The 16,790-nt window shown below is 44.5% G+C and overlaps 1 protein-coding gene across 1 annotated transcript in view; it reads left to right on the forward strand.

Moving 5' to 3' along the window:
- LOC134352270 (apolipophorins-like) overlaps positions 1 to 16,790 on the forward strand; it is a 124,665-nt gene that overhangs the window by 58,560 nt on the left and 49,315 nt on the right. The window contains exon 8 of the mRNA XM_063059560.1: positions 1,290 to 1,429. Within this exon, the coding sequence (XP_062915630.1) occupies positions 1,290 to 1,429 (140 nt within the window). The remainder of the gene's footprint in view (positions 1 to 1,289; positions 1,430 to 16,790) is intronic.

A 16,790-nucleotide genomic window follows, 5' to 3' on the forward strand; every position in this document is an offset into this window, starting at 1 on the left:
GACATATGTTTGATGGTTCAGACTACTCTTTTTGAATTAAAATGATCATGCTCTTCTTTTGATTATGAATGAGTCCAGTGGATATTTTCTCAACAAATGCATTAGTTTTCAAGCATATTTTTTGCAAATCTTTATTTAACACCACTCACCATCTATCAACTCGTGAAGCCTCAAATCAAGTTTATTGCAATACGCACAAATACTTGTCTGTATAGCTGCAATGAAGATGATGCTGAGATACATCTTAGGATGTGCTGGACATGTTATCAGTGATATAATCTGGGGTCATCAATTTTCGGGTCTTTCAATATCAGACACTGTTGCCCAGGTGACCCAGCCAGGGCCTGGCTTGTGTCCCAGCAGCATTGGTCCACAGGTCACACCTCCTGATCCAGAGCCATCTGAAGGCTCGCTCAGCAGCCTCTGTGACGGTCCTGAAGGCCCTTCTCTTCGCAGCCCCCATAATGCCAAGGGTGGGTTCTGCACAGCGAGCAGCCAGCAAAACCTCTACACCCCACCCCTACAGTCTTGCATCATGCGCTCCACCCCTGTCTCTGGCACTGCTGTACTCTCTCCTGTTATTTGGCTTTGTGATGCCATGTCGATCTGGTCTTCCTAAGGAACTGTCAGTTCTACTGTGACCTCCACCTTTGACGCTTCTGGCAATACCATGTCAGGCCTTAAGGATGATGAAGCGATGAAGCCAAGAAACTTTAGCTGCTTGTGAAGATCCACTTTCAGTTGCTAGTCAGACGCTGTGGTGTGCAGGCCTGCTGGTGATCTGGGTTGAGGGTGTGGTTGGTCTCCGGCTTTGACAAAGGCTTATGGGCTTTCTGGGATGGTGGAAGTGCCTACTGTTGTTAATGGCCAATGAGATCCTGTCTGTCACTGCCTTCAGCACCTGGTCCAGCAGTAGTGGTGGTCTCCCAGGGCTTTTGGGCAGTTGCTAAGGCTATGTTGCAGGGCCGAGAGGGCATGATGGTAAAAACTTACTTGTAGCAGCATCATAGGCACATTATTAAACAATACTCACCAGAAATGCATAAATTAAGCAAGAAAATTATACACAGTCTTTCTGAGAAGGAACAGAATTAAAACACAATAAAGTTCATTTTAGTGCGAAGTGACAAAGTGGTCATAGCATTGCTAAACTGTCGTGATTTCGGTTGCGCGGGTTAGTGTAAAGTGTAGGTGCTTCAATGGAAACGTAGAATTTGTCTCTGATCTGTGAGCTATGAAGTCATTTTTGGTATTCTGTAAACTAGTGTGTTTGTTTCTTTAATAAACAGTGGATCTGAAGACATTCCACCGCAACACTTTGATATTTGAAAGAGAAAGCGAGGAAGGGAAAACTGTGGAATATACAAGTGCAGCTAGAGTGGCGGAGGCTGTGAGACAGCTCTGCTTAGTCAAAGGCATGACCTTGGAGGTAAGCCATCTTTTAGTTCCTTGTAAGTGGAGTGAGGGATGGGATTTATATTACTAATAGACTGTTTTAAATTCTTTATTCACAAAGACTAAGTCTCACAATTTTAGATTCTTTTAAAACTCTGTGGCATTTCCCTGAAAGTGCAATTGCACTGGCATTTATAAAGCATTATTTTTTTTAAGCCATTCCAAAGCTGGGTTAGGGAAATAAGCAGCGCCTATGTTGTAGAATAGCAATAAGTCTGAAGAGGATAAGAAAGAACAGGACATGAATAAACAAAATAAAGTTGTGATGAATTGATGCCAAGTTTGGGTATGAAAATCACCCCTAACTCAAATGGTTAAAGGGTTGTGGAAACCTCCCAAGAGGTGTTTGCATAGTTCTTACTCCATAAGACTTCTGTGGCAGGGTAATGCTTTGCATTCATACAGTGGAGAAAGACACTATTCAGTCCAGTGGGTCTGTGCTCATTCTGTATAGGAGCTATGCTCCTGTTCCTTTGCCATGCCCCTTTAAATTGATCTTGATAAATTTAACATTGTTTTTGTGTTGAAGGAAAGTTTAATTATTTACTAAGTTAAATTGAGTAGCGGGGATACAATGGGCTTTTGATGCCATTGAGTAGCCCAGCATTTCAAATCGAGTAACTTTTCAGTGCATAGAGGCATTTGTATTTAACTCCTAAATCACGGGGTTCTGCAGAGGTAATGCACACAAAATGCTGGTGGAATTCAGCAGGTCAGGCAGAATCTCTGGAGAGGGAAAAAAAAGTCCTGATGAGGAGTCTTGGCCAGAAACCATGACTGTTTATTCCTCTTCGTAGATGCTGCCTGACCTGCCAGGTTCCAGCATTTTGTGTGTGTTGCTCTGTATTTAACTCCTCTGTGTGACAGTGTGTCTATTCATCTAATATATAATATTAATTACAGTATCAATTCAATCCTGCCCTCGGGTGCAGCCTGCCTGGAACTTCCATGTTCTCCCTGTGCTTTCCTGCCACACCCCAAAGATGTGTGAGTCAGTAGGATAATTGACCACTGGAAATTGACATCAATGTGTTGAATTTGAGAGGAGTCAACAGGGAAGTTGGAAGAATTTTTTAAAAATGTGATTAATATAAATGTACAGCAATGGCAGTGCACCCTTGTTGGGCCAAGGGTCCAGTCTCCAAGCTGTATCCCTCTATAACTCTGTTAAAACAGATCACTCAGTCAGAAAACAGAAAGCATTGTCTGACAGAAACGCAAAATAGGATGAGAAGGTAGATGTGAAAGTCCCGTTCGTTTCTTTTGATGGGGGAGGACATGATCTTTCCATTGACCATGATAGTTCTGAGCAAATTTTCCTACAGAAGTGGTTTGCCATTGCCTTCTGTGCCAGTCCCAGGAAGTGATTTTAATATACAAGATCAATCTCTCAGCTCTTTGAATATAGCATGGGGAATGGGGTAGCTAAGGTCCATTCCAAATCTTGGAATTATTGAACCAGGATGCACAGATTTAATTTGTTTTTTTTTCTCATGGTGATGTTCTTTAGTTCATGAATTCTATGAAGGGATTTGATTTTTGTATTTTGAGATTAAATAGCAAAGCATGCAGAAATGTAGGATGGAGGAAGCAGAGTGGAATACAGGAGTTACCCATCCTTAGAGGCTCAGGAGCTGAATTACAAAACTAGGAGGTAATGGGTTTGACTACTGATGAGAGGAGGTAGTTACAAATTGCTTGAGTTTTTCCTCAAATGTATAGATAGGAATTCATAAAGAAAAACTTGATGCAAAAGTGATGCAGACCCAAGAATAAGAAGCAAAGACTTGAAGCACAGATTTTTAATGTGTCATTTCTCAATCTCCACCGATGCAAATATTCACTCCTGCAATGATTGTGCAAGTATATTTCAATTTTTTGAAATCATTGAGGGCCAGAAACATGATGGGAACTTAGTTATTTTTATATTATGGGGATGAATTTCCTATTCTTTTTGTCTATGTTGCATGAACATGTGGATAGATTTTCTGTTGATTCTCTCCTATTTTATGCGAATTCTGGTTTACTTATTAAGTATGAGCAAATTTTCTTGGGAAGTTTCCTGAGCATTCGTTGTATCTGTTGTGCACTGGTTCAAGAAGGCAACTCATCATCACTTCTCAAGGGCAACTAGGGATGGGCAATAAATGCTGGATCAGCAAGTGAGGCCAATGTCCTGAAAAAATAAATTTTTCAAAAATGACTGGAAAAAATTTACATGCTGTTTGGGATTTGGCAGATTTTTCTGATCCACTGAGCAATCAGAAAAGTCCTGATAGAATTTGCAATAAAATTGACTGGCAACTTTTGTATTGGAATACTTCCACATTGAGAGATTGGAGCATAATACTTCAGTAACTTTGAAATCACTTCTTCCTCTATTTGATGTTTGACGCAAAGAAATTAAGCAGTTTGTATTTCATTGGGAACGCAACGTGATGTATTAATCGTGAAGTTTTGATTATTTTATGCCATAAATATATTGCAGTCTTTTAAGAACAACAGGCTTTAATTGAGTTTGGAGTACTTGCACAGAAATCAACTACCCCGTGCGTGTACTTATTGCACAAGCTATATAGAAAAATGTTTTCTGTGGATTAGGTTGGGTCATTCAGGTCAAAGAGTGCCCATTGAGAAACTGGGGTAGCCACATCACACCACCAGATTTGGAGGTCATTGGAGGCTTTGTGTACAGCGTATGATTTTTGTTATTCACTTTTAATACAACTAGAAATATACAATGCTGTTTTGTTGGACTTGTGTATGGTTAAAATGATACTCCATGATTAGAAATGGTTAGTTTTCGAGTTCTGTGCAGGTTATTCATTCACCAGACATCACTGCTTTAGGTACAACAGGGATTGGTCCCTCCAGCTGTATGGTGTCTCGGTGGTAAAGCTATTGGCAGCTATTTACTTCTCCAGGCCAGGCAGAGTAGGCGAGTAGCTTTGGGCCAGGAAGCACAGATGTGCCATTGGCAAATAGACAGTTTCAATAGAGCCCTCAGTGACACCATACCCTATCTGTGGTGAGCAATATCTGTACATCGAAACATAGAAAACCTACAGCACAATACAGGCCCTCCAGCCCACAAAGTTGTGCCGAACATGTCCCTACCTTAGAAATTACTGGACTTACCTATAGCGCTCTATTTTACTAAGCTCCATGTACCTATCCAAAAGACTCTTAAAAAAACCCTATCATATCCACCTCCACCACTGTTGCCGGCAGCCCATTCCATGCACTCACTACTCTCTGAATAAAAAACTTACCCCTGACATTTCCTCTGTACCTACTTCCCAGCACCTTAATCCTGTGTCCTCTTATGGCAACCATTTCAGCCCTGGGAAAAAACCCCTGACTATCCATATGATCAATGCCTCTCATCATCTCATACACCTCAATCAGGTCACCTCTCATCCTCTGTCGCTCCAAGGAGAAAAGGCCGAGTTCACTCAACCTATTCTCATAAGGCATGCTCCCCATTACAGGCAACATCCTTGTAATTCTCCTCTGCACCCTTTCTATGGCTTCCAAATCCTCCCTGTAGTGAGGCGACTGGACCTGAGCATAGTACGCCAAGTGGGGGCTGACCAGGGTCCTATATAGCTGCAACATTACCTCTCGGCTCCTAAATTCAATTCCATGATTGATGAAGGCCAATACATTGTACGCCTTCTTAACCACAGAGTCAACCTGCGCAGCTGCTTTGAGCATCCTATGGACTCGGACCCCAAGATCCCTCTCTGATCCCCCACACTGCCAAGAGTCTTAACATTAATAATATGTTCTGCCATCATATTTGACCTACCAACATGAACCACTTCACACTTATCTGGGTTGAACTCCATCTGCCACTTCTCAGCCCAGTTTTGCATCCTATCAATGCCCTGCTGTTACCTCTGACACCTTTGTGTCATCAGCAAACTTACTAACCCATCCCTCCACTTCCTCATCCAGGTCATTTATAAAAATCCTGAAGAGTAAGGGTCCCAGAACAGATCCCAGAGGCACACCACTGGTGATCATCCTCCATGCAGAATATGATCCATCTACAACCACTCTTTGCCTTCTGTGGGCAAGCCAGTTCTGGATCCACAAAGCCATGTCCCCTTGAATCTCATGCCTCCTTAATTTCTCAATAAGCCTTGCATGGGGTGCCTTATCAAATGCCTTGCTGAAATCCATATACACCACATCTACTGCTCTTCCTTCATCAATGTGTTTAGTCACATCCTCAAAAAATTCAATCAGGCTCATAAGGCACGACCTGCCCTTGACAAAACCATGCTGACTATTCCTAATCATATTATACCTCTCCAAATGTTCATAAATCCTGCCTCTCAGGATCTTCTCCATCAACTTACCAACCACTGAGGTAAGACTCACTGGTCTATAATAATCTGGGCTATCTCTATCTCCTTTCCTGAATAAAAGAACAACTTCCGCAACCCTCCAATCCTCCGGAATGTCTCCTGTCCCCATTGATGATTCAAAGATCATTGCCAGAGGCTCAGCAATCTTCTCCCTCACCTTCCACAGTAGCCTGGGGTACATCTCATCCGGTCCCAGAGACTTATCCAATTTGATGCTTTCCAAAAGCTCCAGCACATCCTCTTTCTTAATATCTACATGCTTAAGCTTTTCAGTCTGTTGCAAATCATCACTACAATCACGAAGATCCTTTTCCTTAGTGAATACTGAAGTAAAGTATTCATTAAGTACCTCTGCTATTTCCTACAGTTCCATACACGCTTTCCCACTGTCACACTTGATAGGTCCTATTCTTTCACATCTTATCCTCTTGCTCTTCACATACTTGTAGAATGCTTTGGGGTTTTCCTTAATCCTGCCCGCAAAAGCCTTCTCATGGCCCCTTCTGGCTCTCCTAATTTCCTTCTTAAGCTCCTTCCTGTTAGCCTTATAATCATCTAGATCTCTCACATTACCTAGCTCTCTGAACCTTTTGTAAGCTTTTCTTTCCTTCTTGACTAGATTTATTACAGCCTTTGTATACCACAGTTCCTGTACCCTACCATAACTTCCCCGTCTCATTGGAACTATTCCTATCTCTCTCCAATGCTTTTGTAAAGGAGATAGAATTGTGATCACTATCTCCAAAATGCTCTCCCACTGAGAGATCTGACACCTGACCAGGTTCATTTCCCAATATCAAATCAAGTACAGCCTCTCCTCTTGTAGGCTTATCTACATATTGTGTTAAGAAACTTTCCTGAACACACCTAACAAACTCCACCCCATCTAAACCGCTTGTTCTAGGGAGATGCCAATCAATATTTGGGAAATTAAAATCTCCCATCACGACAACTCGTGATTATTACACCTTTCCAGGATCTGTTTCCCTATCTGCTCCTCGATATCCCTGTTACTATTGGGCGGCCTATAAAAAACAGCCAGTAAAGTTATTGACCCCTTCCTCTTCCTAACCTCCACCCACAGAGACTCTGTAGACAATCCCTCCATGGCTTCCACGTTTTCTACAGCCATGACACTATCTCTGATCAACAGTGCCACAGCCTCACCTCTTTTACCTCCCTCCCTGTCCTTTCTGAAATATCTAAAACCTGGCACTGGAAGTAACCATTCCTGTCCCTGAGCCATCCAAGTCTCTGTAATAGCCACCACATCATAGCTCCAAGTTCTGATCCACGCTCTAAGCTCTGATCCATGCTCTGAGCTCATCACAACACTCCTTGCGTTAAAATAGACACATCTCAAACCTTCGGTCTGAGCACGTCCCTTCTCTATCACCTGCCTATCCTCCTTCTCACACTGTCTACAAGCTTTCTCTATTTGTGAGCCAACCTCCTCTTCCCCAGCTCTTCAGTTCGGTTCCCAACCCCAACAATTCTCGTTTAAACTCTCCCCAGTAGCCTTAGCAAACCTCCCCACCAGGAAATTAATCCCCCTGGGATTCAAGTGCAACCCGTCCTTTTTGTACAGGTCACACCTGCCCCAAAAGAGGTCCGGAAACCTGAATCCCTGCCCCCTGCTCCAATCCCTTAGCCACGCATTTATCCTCAACCTCATTCTATTCCTATTCTCACTGTCACGTGGCACAGGCAGTAATCCCGAGATTACTACCTTTGCAGTCCTGCTTCTCAACTTTTTTCCTAACCCCCGTACTCTTTTTTTTTCTCCAGGATCTCTTCCCTTTTCCTACCTATGTCATTGGTACCAATATGTACCATGACCTCCAGCTGTTCTCCCTCGCACTGCAGGATATCTTGGACCCGACCTGAAACATCCCAGACCCTGGCACCTGGGAGGCAAACTACCATCCGAGTTTCTTTCCTGCATCCACAGAATTGCCTGTCTGACACCCTAACTATAGAGTCCCCTATCACTACTGCCTTCCTCTTCCTTTCCCTACCCTTCTGAGCCACAGGGCCGGACTCTATGCCAGAGGCACGGCACTGTCACTTCCCCCAGATAGGCTGTGCCCCCCCTCAACAGTACTCAAACAGGAGTACTTATTGCCAAGGGGTACAGCCACAAGGGTGCTCTCTAGTACCTAACTCTTCCCCTTCCCCTTCCTGACTGTGACCCACTTGTCTGTCTCCCGTGGCCCTGGTGTGACCACCTGCCTATAACTCCTTTCTATCACCTCCTCACTCCCTGGCCAGGCGAAGGTCATCGAGCTGCATCTCCAGTTCCCTAACTCAGTCCCTTAGGAGCTGCAGCTCGACACACCGGGTGCAGATATGGCCATCCGGGAGGCTGGGAGACTCCAGAACCTCCCACATCTGACACTGAGCACAGAAAACTGGCCTCACACACATACTTCCTCCTTTCCGCAAATAACACTGGTAAACCTACCTCGCCTTGTCCCGTTACCGCCTAAGCCCGTTGAGCCAAAGCCTTAACACTCCACTGCCCGCTGCATATGGCGGTCTTCTTTTTCAACCGTTTGCGCTCTACTGGCTGACGTCACGCGCCTGCGCAGTCTTGCCTCTCCTTTACCCCGAGTGGTAAAAACTGCCTTGGCTCCAAAAATCAGCTGTTCACTCGCAGACTTCTTACTCCGAATCGAAAACCGTTGAAGATTCTTTGCCATGTTTCTTAAGGTGGAGTTCACTGAGCTTCATGACATCCTGTAACCACACTTTTCATTCTACTCTGACACTTGGACTGTTTGAATGACCACTGCATAATGGAATTTCAAATTTAGATTGAGGGTGTTACGTACCCCGTAACTGGGTTGCCAAACCAGCAGAAATGGATCACTCAGTTGGAGTCTGGATTACTAGAACTAAGAAAGTTTTATTAAAGAAACAAGCAACACAGTACTCTAATCAAAAGGATAATAAATGCAACAGTTCAGCAATGATAAACACACATGTACACAGAATTAAGATAACAGGATCAATCAAGCTCTATCGTTGTCTAGGGATAAATGACCAGTTTCAAGTGACGCAAAGTTCAGTTCAATTTAGTTCAGTTCAGTTCGCAGACAGTGGGGAGAAGGAAAGAGAGAGCAAAACGAATGAATATTCAAACGGCTTCCACACACAGACCTTCGCAGTCAGCTTTCGTGCGAGCCCTTTGTGATGTCATCTGAGGTCACCGACTGTGACCCCTCCGTTTCCAGATACGATCGTTTCTCTGCGGTGAACCCGGCACCCAGGCAAGGATGGACACACACCAGGTTCCCGCTGATCGTGCCTTTCCACCCTGTGCGTCTATGGCTTGTCCCGCGACCAGCCGTGCAAAAACTTCCCACCGACTTGTGGGAGACGCACCGCTTCCAGGGTCTCGTTACCTTGGGGTGTCGTGTGTGTCTTGCCTTAGCGAACCTGTCCCTTTTTATCCCCCTGCTGGGGTATCGCCTGTCCATCACTTTAAACAGTTCAGGGTTCAAAGGGGGAGCCGATCTTGACAGCTCTCCTTCCGTTAGACTCTCCCGTCCCTTCATTAACATCTCCAAATGCTGCTCCATTGTTTTCCTTATCTCTCTCTCCTGAAGACAGGTGGCAGACCAACTGCTGATCCCACTGGTGCCAGCACAGGACAGCTAACATCTTAATCTATGTGTATTCTCGTCATACTTCCCCCCTTTAAGGATTTTTACCGGAGTAAAAATTACAAACATGAATACATTATTTGATACACACAAATATACATCTTTATCAGCTATTTGGCTAATACAGCGAATTTGAAGTTGTCAACACCTGACAGACAGTCAGCCATCACATTTTCTGTTCCTTTTATATGTGTTATTAATAATCCCTTAGACCAGGCTCCAACTTAGCAAACTTCATAGTGGCCAAAAACACTGATGAATTGCGATCAATGTAACCTCTCATTGGGTTTCATCCCGGACCACAATAACAAGGGTCATCCCATTCCGACTTAGTTTTCTCTCACAAGGGCTTAGTAGTGGGGGAGGGGTAGTAACCGCAGAGTTATTGCAAAACTTCCTACAGTACCCCACCATCTCCAAGAGCCTTCTGAGGGCCCTCTTGTCTGTCGGGGTTGGGATGTCAGAGATAGCCCGCACTTTAGCTTGCATCGCTGCCAGCTGCCCCTGTGTCACCACAATTCCCAGGTAAGTGACCTTCGTGTGGCCAACCTCATTTTTTTCAAGGTTCACTATCAAGCTGGCTTCAGACAGCCGTATTACATTGCCAATACACACCTCTGTGTTCGTCAGCCCTTTTGTCACTGAATTACTCATTAGGGCTGTTGCTCGCTAGGCTGGCCTAGTGTAACAAACACCACCCAACGTCCCAGTTCTTTGCATCGCCTCGGGACAATCAAACACACGTGTACGAGTTGTTTAATTACTTCTCCTAAAGAGTCGCTTTGTTCGGGGATTAAGGGAGAGACCTTATCAGCAGCGCTGGTCAAAACAATAGCCTTCTCCCATCTGGTCTATACCATGCTCATCTTTTCAAATGTTTTTTTTCTCTTATCAGGTGGACCCTAGCTTCATTTATTTCTGCGCTAACACCGACTAGGTTTGTTAGCATATTAAAAGCCTGTGACCGTCTCAGTTCGCGTCGGCCATAATCAATAACATCCTTCCTCCAGTGCGGCCGGTAAACCTCTTTCATGATTCCACCAACTGTTTCCTCCAGCACCGCAAAATGTCCACCGAGGGGTACCTTGTGGGCCAGGTTAAAAATCTCATCCCCAAAACTCTTTTGCACCACCCCCCATTCCTCATCTGCGGGTACTGTACTGGGTTTCCCTTTCTTCCTTAGCACTTCCTCCTCCACACAATAGCCTACCGGTTCCCTTGTTAATTCTGTGTCAGAGAGAGCTGTCTCTGCCAAAACCATCAGCCCCTCGTCTCGCTCCTGCGCCTGCACAAATTCTTTCCTGGCTAATGCTAAGTCTGTCTCAGCTCCCTCACTACCTCTTGTCTCACTACACTCCTTCTTTTCATTTTCTACCCCCTTCTCGTACAAGGTTGGCAGAAACGACTCAGCTAAATTTACTACCGCAGTCCCGTGATGAACCTGTGAGTCCATGGGCAGGGCCTCAATGCTGGCAGGCTGACCTGTCAATCTCACGGCTGGGAACACGATTCCCCCGGCGAGGTCATTACCGAGCAAGACTTCCACGCCTATCATCGGTAATTCGGACCTCACCCCGATCGTGACTAGTCCAGAGACCAGGTTGCTTTGTAAATGTATCTGGTGCAAAGGGACTGCCTCTGTCCCTTCCCCAATACCTTTGACCTTGACCTCCCCAGTCTGGGTCTCTGAGCTAAACTCTAATACACTCTTCAGTATCAGTGACTGACACGCTCCCGTGTCTCTCCAGATCCGCACTGGAACTGGTTTTAACCCCTCCTTCACTGACACCAATCCGGCCGAGATAAACCTCTCACGCCCTTCCTGAACTTTGGCAGACCTGTCCTTTCCTAGCGGTTCGTGTACCAGCTCGATACAGCCAGTCAAAATCGCTGTTTTTCCTTTTCCTGTCTCCTTCTTTGGGGCAAAGCACCTGGACGCAAAGTGTCCGACTTTCCCGCAATTATAACAGACGACCCCAGGAGACTTCCTACCAGACTGCTCCCAGTCTACCTTATCCTTCTCACTAGTCCCCGACTTACTTTCTGACTTTTCCGGCGGACTCTCCCCGCCGTCCTGACTACCCTTCTGGTAGCCTTTACTCGGGGCAAACTTCATTTTATGCATCAATGCATACTCATCCGCTAACTTAGCAGTTGCGGCTAACGTGGCTGCCTCTTTCTCATCTAGGTAGGGTCTCATACCCTCAGGGACACAACCTTTAAACTGCTCAATCAGGATCAGCTGTAGCAGTCTGTCATAATCCCCCTCTACCCCCTTCGAGGCGCACCAACGCTCACAATATGTCTGTATCTCACGGGCAAACTCTAAATATGTGCGGTCCCACTGCTTCCTCACATTCCGGAACCTCTGCCGGTATGCCTCCGGGACCAACTCATAAATCCTGAGGATGGCCTCTTTCACCACCTCATACCTCTGGGCATCTTCCGCGGACAAAGCTGAGTAAACTTGTTGGGCTTTCCCTTTCAGTACACTCTGAAGCAAAACAGTCCATTTATCCCTCGGCCAGTCCTGATTTGTAGCAACTTTTTCGAAATGGAGAAAGTACCGATCCACGTCGGTATCGTCAAATGGGGGAACCAGCCTAACCTCCTGGGTCGCCCGGAACCCTCCACCTTGGTTCGGCACAGGCCCCTGCTCTGCCCTTATCTTTAACTTCTCCAGCTCGAATTCCCTTTCCCTCTGTTTCTCCTCTCGCTCCAACTGTCTCTCTCTCTCTCTCTCCTGCCTTTCTAACTCTCTCTCCTTCTCTTCTCGCTCCAACTGTCTGTCCCTCTCTTTCTCTTCGCACTCCAACTGCCGTACCCGGAACTCGTGCTCGAGTCTCAGTTTTTCAAACTGCACCTGTACCGCGTCTCCAGCAGGTTTTTCAATGGACACCACCTCCATCTCCCCTTGGGGAAACACACCTTTAGATACATAGTGCTCTACGATAGCTCTGTGTATCTCCTCTCTCCTCATTGTCGACTTCCCCTTAGCAAGATTCAACCGTTTGGCCACAGCTACCAATTCCGTTTTCCTGGCATCCTCTAATGCCTCCAAGGTCGGCGCCTTTATAAATTCCTCAGCCTCCATTTCTGCTGTTTGTCTTTTCTTTCTTTCGGGAATTTTGACCCAATCAATTTACTCCGTCCCAAATTTAGCGTTCAAAATCGCGGACGAGAACCCCACTTATGTTACGTACCCCGTAAGTGGGTTGCCAAACCAGCAGAAATGGATCACTCAGTTGGAGTCTGGATTACTAGAACTAAGAAAGTTTTATTAAAGAAACAAGCAACACAGTACTCTAATCAAAAGGATAATAAATGCAACAGTTCAGCAAATGATAAACACACATGTACACAGAATTAAGATAACAGAATCAATCAAGCTCTATCGTTGTCTAGGGGTAAATGACCAGTTTCAAAGTGACGCAAAGTTCAGTTCAATTTAGTTCAGTTCAGTTCGCAGACAGTGGAGGGAAGGAGAGAGAGAGCAAAACGAATGAATATTCAAACGGCTTCCACACACAGACCTTCGCAGTCAGCTTTCGTGCGAGCCCTTTGTGATGTCATCTGAGGTCACCGACCGTGACCCCTCCGTTTCCAGATACGATCGTTTCTCTGCGGTGAACCCGGCACCCAGGCAAGGGTGGACACACACCAGGTTCCCGCCGATCGTGCCTTTCCACCCTGTGTGTCTATGGCTTGTCCCGCGACCAGCCGTCCAAAAACTTCCCACCGACTTGTGGGAGACGCACCGTTTCCAGGGTCTCATTACCTTGGGGTGTCGTGTGTGTCTTGCCTTAGCGAACCTGTCCCTTTTTATCCCCCTGCTGGGGTATCGCCTGTCCATCACTTCAAACAGTTCAGGGTTCAAAGGGGGAGCCGATCTTGACAGCTCTCCTTCCGTTAGACTCTCCAGTCCCTTCATTAACATCTCCAAATGCTGCTCCATTGTTTTCCTTATCTCTCTCTCTCCTGAAGACAGGTGGCAGACCAACTGCTGATCCCACTGGTGCCAGCACAGGACAGCTAACATCTTAATCTATGTGTATTCTCGTCACAAGGGCAAGAAACTCGGGTCTACAAATAGTGTCCTTAACTTAAATAAAGACAATTTCAATGTCAGAGTTGGTTAGGATAGACAGATCGAAGGATAAAATGGTTTATCATCTGATTGAGAATTTAAGGAGATGTTCATAATAACCACAAAGGTGAAAAAGGAAGGCTTTAGGAGAAAAGTGCATCATCTGTGACTAACAAAGGGAATTAAAGGTGATGTTAAATTTAGTGTTGTAGAGATTAATGGTAGGTCAAAAACTTCTAGAAACCAGCAAAGTCTTTACCTATCATGTGCAACTTGTACTCCTTCCGCTCCCCTTAACTACTTATTCTGGCTTCTTTCCCCACCCTTTCCAGTACTGATGAAGGGTCTTAGCCCAAAACGTCAACTGTTTATTCCTCTCTATAAATGATGCCTGATCTGTTGAATTCCTCCAACATTTTAGATGTGTTGATTCTGTTCTGTGAAAATTTCCCGGATTTTGGAGAGGTCCCGGAGCACTGGTTAATCACAGGTGCTAATTCAAGACAAGAAGGCAAGTACTCAACCAAAAAGCATTTGGTCCAACATCTGAAGCTGCTGGAAGCCATTATGAAAAGAAGTTTTGATCCAGCTTTACAGAGCGCTGATAAGAAACATCTCTTATTTTTGTTATCCCTGATTTAGGAAGCATTTGGACACTGTACAGAAAAAGTTAACTGTTTTAGTGATCGGGATGAAGAGATTGATATGTGAAGAAAACCTGAGCAGGTTAGGGCTGATCTGTCATTTTGTATAAGATTTGAGGAGGATTGACTGGATAGATGCTGAGAGAATGTTTTCCTTTCATCTAGTACTAAGGGCACAGTTTCAGAGTAAGGAAGCCCACTTAAGAGGAAACGTTGGAGGTATTTCTTCACTCAAAATTCTCCACCCCAGTGTAGGGTGTAGAATCATTGAATATGTTGACAGAAATTTGAACTACAAGGCTGAGGAGAGAGCAGAAAGTAATATTTAGGCTAAGACTGGATCAGCCATGTTTTTGTTAATTAGTGGACTAAAGGAGTTGATTATTGAACTACTCAGCTCCTGGTTCCTGCATTTGTATTGTCTCTCACCTTTGATCATCATTCTTCTCAACCTTATCCCCACAACATGGCTGCAATAGTTCACTGCCATCCCTCAAAATTTTCTACTCTATGCTATATCAGAGGGGTCCCCCGTGCACTGATTCCACACGGAAGGGTCAGCATCTACTTTAATTTCACTGACGATCTGATGGAGTACTGTACATTGAGACTTGTCAGCGTTACTGGCTTCACACGAGTGCAGGCAGTCATTGTTGCTCATAAGGGTTCATCCTTAATAACCAGGATCTTTCCATCAAGGAAAACATTATTGTGAAAAAGCAGGAGAAACTCCTAATGGTTAATGTCGCATCTGTGTGATGCGCACGCGATGCCTTTATCTGGGGAAGCAAAACTGGGATATTTTCCTGCGGTCAGCACTGCTCAGACAGATGATTCCTGGAGGCCACTCTACTATTTTCCTGGCTTCTCCATGGTTAGCATAGCTCTATAACAGTACTAGCAGCCTCGGTTCATTTCCGCTGCTACCTGAAGGAGTTTGCATGTTCTCCCTGTTTCCTCCTGCATTCCGAAAGACGCAGGGGTTGGTCCCATGGGTCTCATTGGTGGCACGAAATTCAGGGGGAGATGATGGGAATAAGGTGTGGTTAGTATGGATGGTGCTTGATGATCACAACATGCATTGGGATGAAGGGTCTGCTTCATGATGTATGGCCCAGTGACTGTTGCAATTGCAGCTTCTGTTTAACAAAGGGAATAAGGGGTTAGGTTTCCAGGTCTTGTATATTGTGTAATTTGAAAGTTCAAACTTGTAAATTAATTAGTCTCTTTTTGTTATCACAATGAAGTGAGCTCCAGATTTTGTAGAACATCAAAATGTACTATTTAAATCAGTTACGAAGTTATTTATGCCCTTCCATTGAGAGCTTTTCATACTATATTAACTTCATGATATAGCACTTAATATGCTTGGAAACAGAGAAACATGCCTTCAGTTAAGCAATAAATACTTCAATATTCATTGGTGAATTCCACAATTGAGTAATATGAAAGGACAATATTTTTAAGCATTTCACTTGTGCATTGATGGACAAGCTGCTTTGGCAGAGAACGTGACAGAGAATAGACGGGGATACTTTTTCATGGATCCAAGTAAGACAGAGGTCTGTTGTTAGCAGGCAAAACAAACAGAATAGCCATTCTTCAGACAAGCAGTCCCAGAAAGTTGCAATACAATGGAGAAAAAAGCTTGAAAGTCTGCAAACTCTTTTGTGGGCATCAGGCTGGGTTTCAGAATATCAATGGGGGAAAATAAGTAATGCTCAGAACTCCCACTGTGGCAGTGTTGGTGGGTAAGGCTTTGAATATACTTTGAAAGCTTACTGAGTCTTCACACTGGAACATTGATCAGGAAAGATAAAAGGCAATAAGATTAGAATTTGACTCTTGTATCAAGATGAAAGATTGATTAATCTATTTGTAAAAAGCTTATAAACAAAGAAGGAATATATTGGGCCAAATTGTGCTGAGTTTTTCCGGCAGCTCAAATTGGAGCCATGGTGTTTGGCCTGTAAAATTGACGCAAATCCTTTAAACACGTGCCGTGAAATTCAGCACTTGCATATTCTGAAGGACAAATCTGTCAGTTCATTCTGCTGCTGGGATTCAGATAGACTAGGAAGGGTGGCGCATTTCTTTCCCTGCAGATGATTAGCAAGATCGTTGTCTTGGTGCACTCTCACATTGAATTGAATGGATCTGTCCTGTTAATGGACATAATGCAAATTGTTCTATGCTGTTTTGGCAACACATTTTAAAATCTTAAGGGTTCCTTCTACAGGTACTTTTCATCGGTTCTTATTCCTGAAATATCAAGAAATTGCATTCCAGCAAAGATTTCTGACGTTGCCTTGCTTTAAGTTGAATGAGAACACAATTGCATTCTCATGAGTACTACCAGTAAAAATATCACATAGATGCTGATTGTTACAATCTTGCAGCCATCCAAGTCAACTTATAAAACAGATGCAATGGAAGAAGCAAAATTGCAGTAAATCAAACAACACACCCAGTTAAGCTAAAGCACTCCCTGGGGAACGCTGAGGCCAATTAATGCACTGAGGTCGTTTCTTCAAAGACTGGTATACATGTAATCATTTAC

This window comes from Mobula hypostoma, chromosome 9, assembly GCF_963921235.1.
Source record: "Mobula hypostoma chromosome 9, sMobHyp1.1, whole genome shotgun sequence".
In the NCBI taxonomy this organism is placed as follows: domain Eukaryota; kingdom Metazoa; phylum Chordata; class Chondrichthyes; order Myliobatiformes; family Myliobatidae; genus Mobula; species Mobula hypostoma.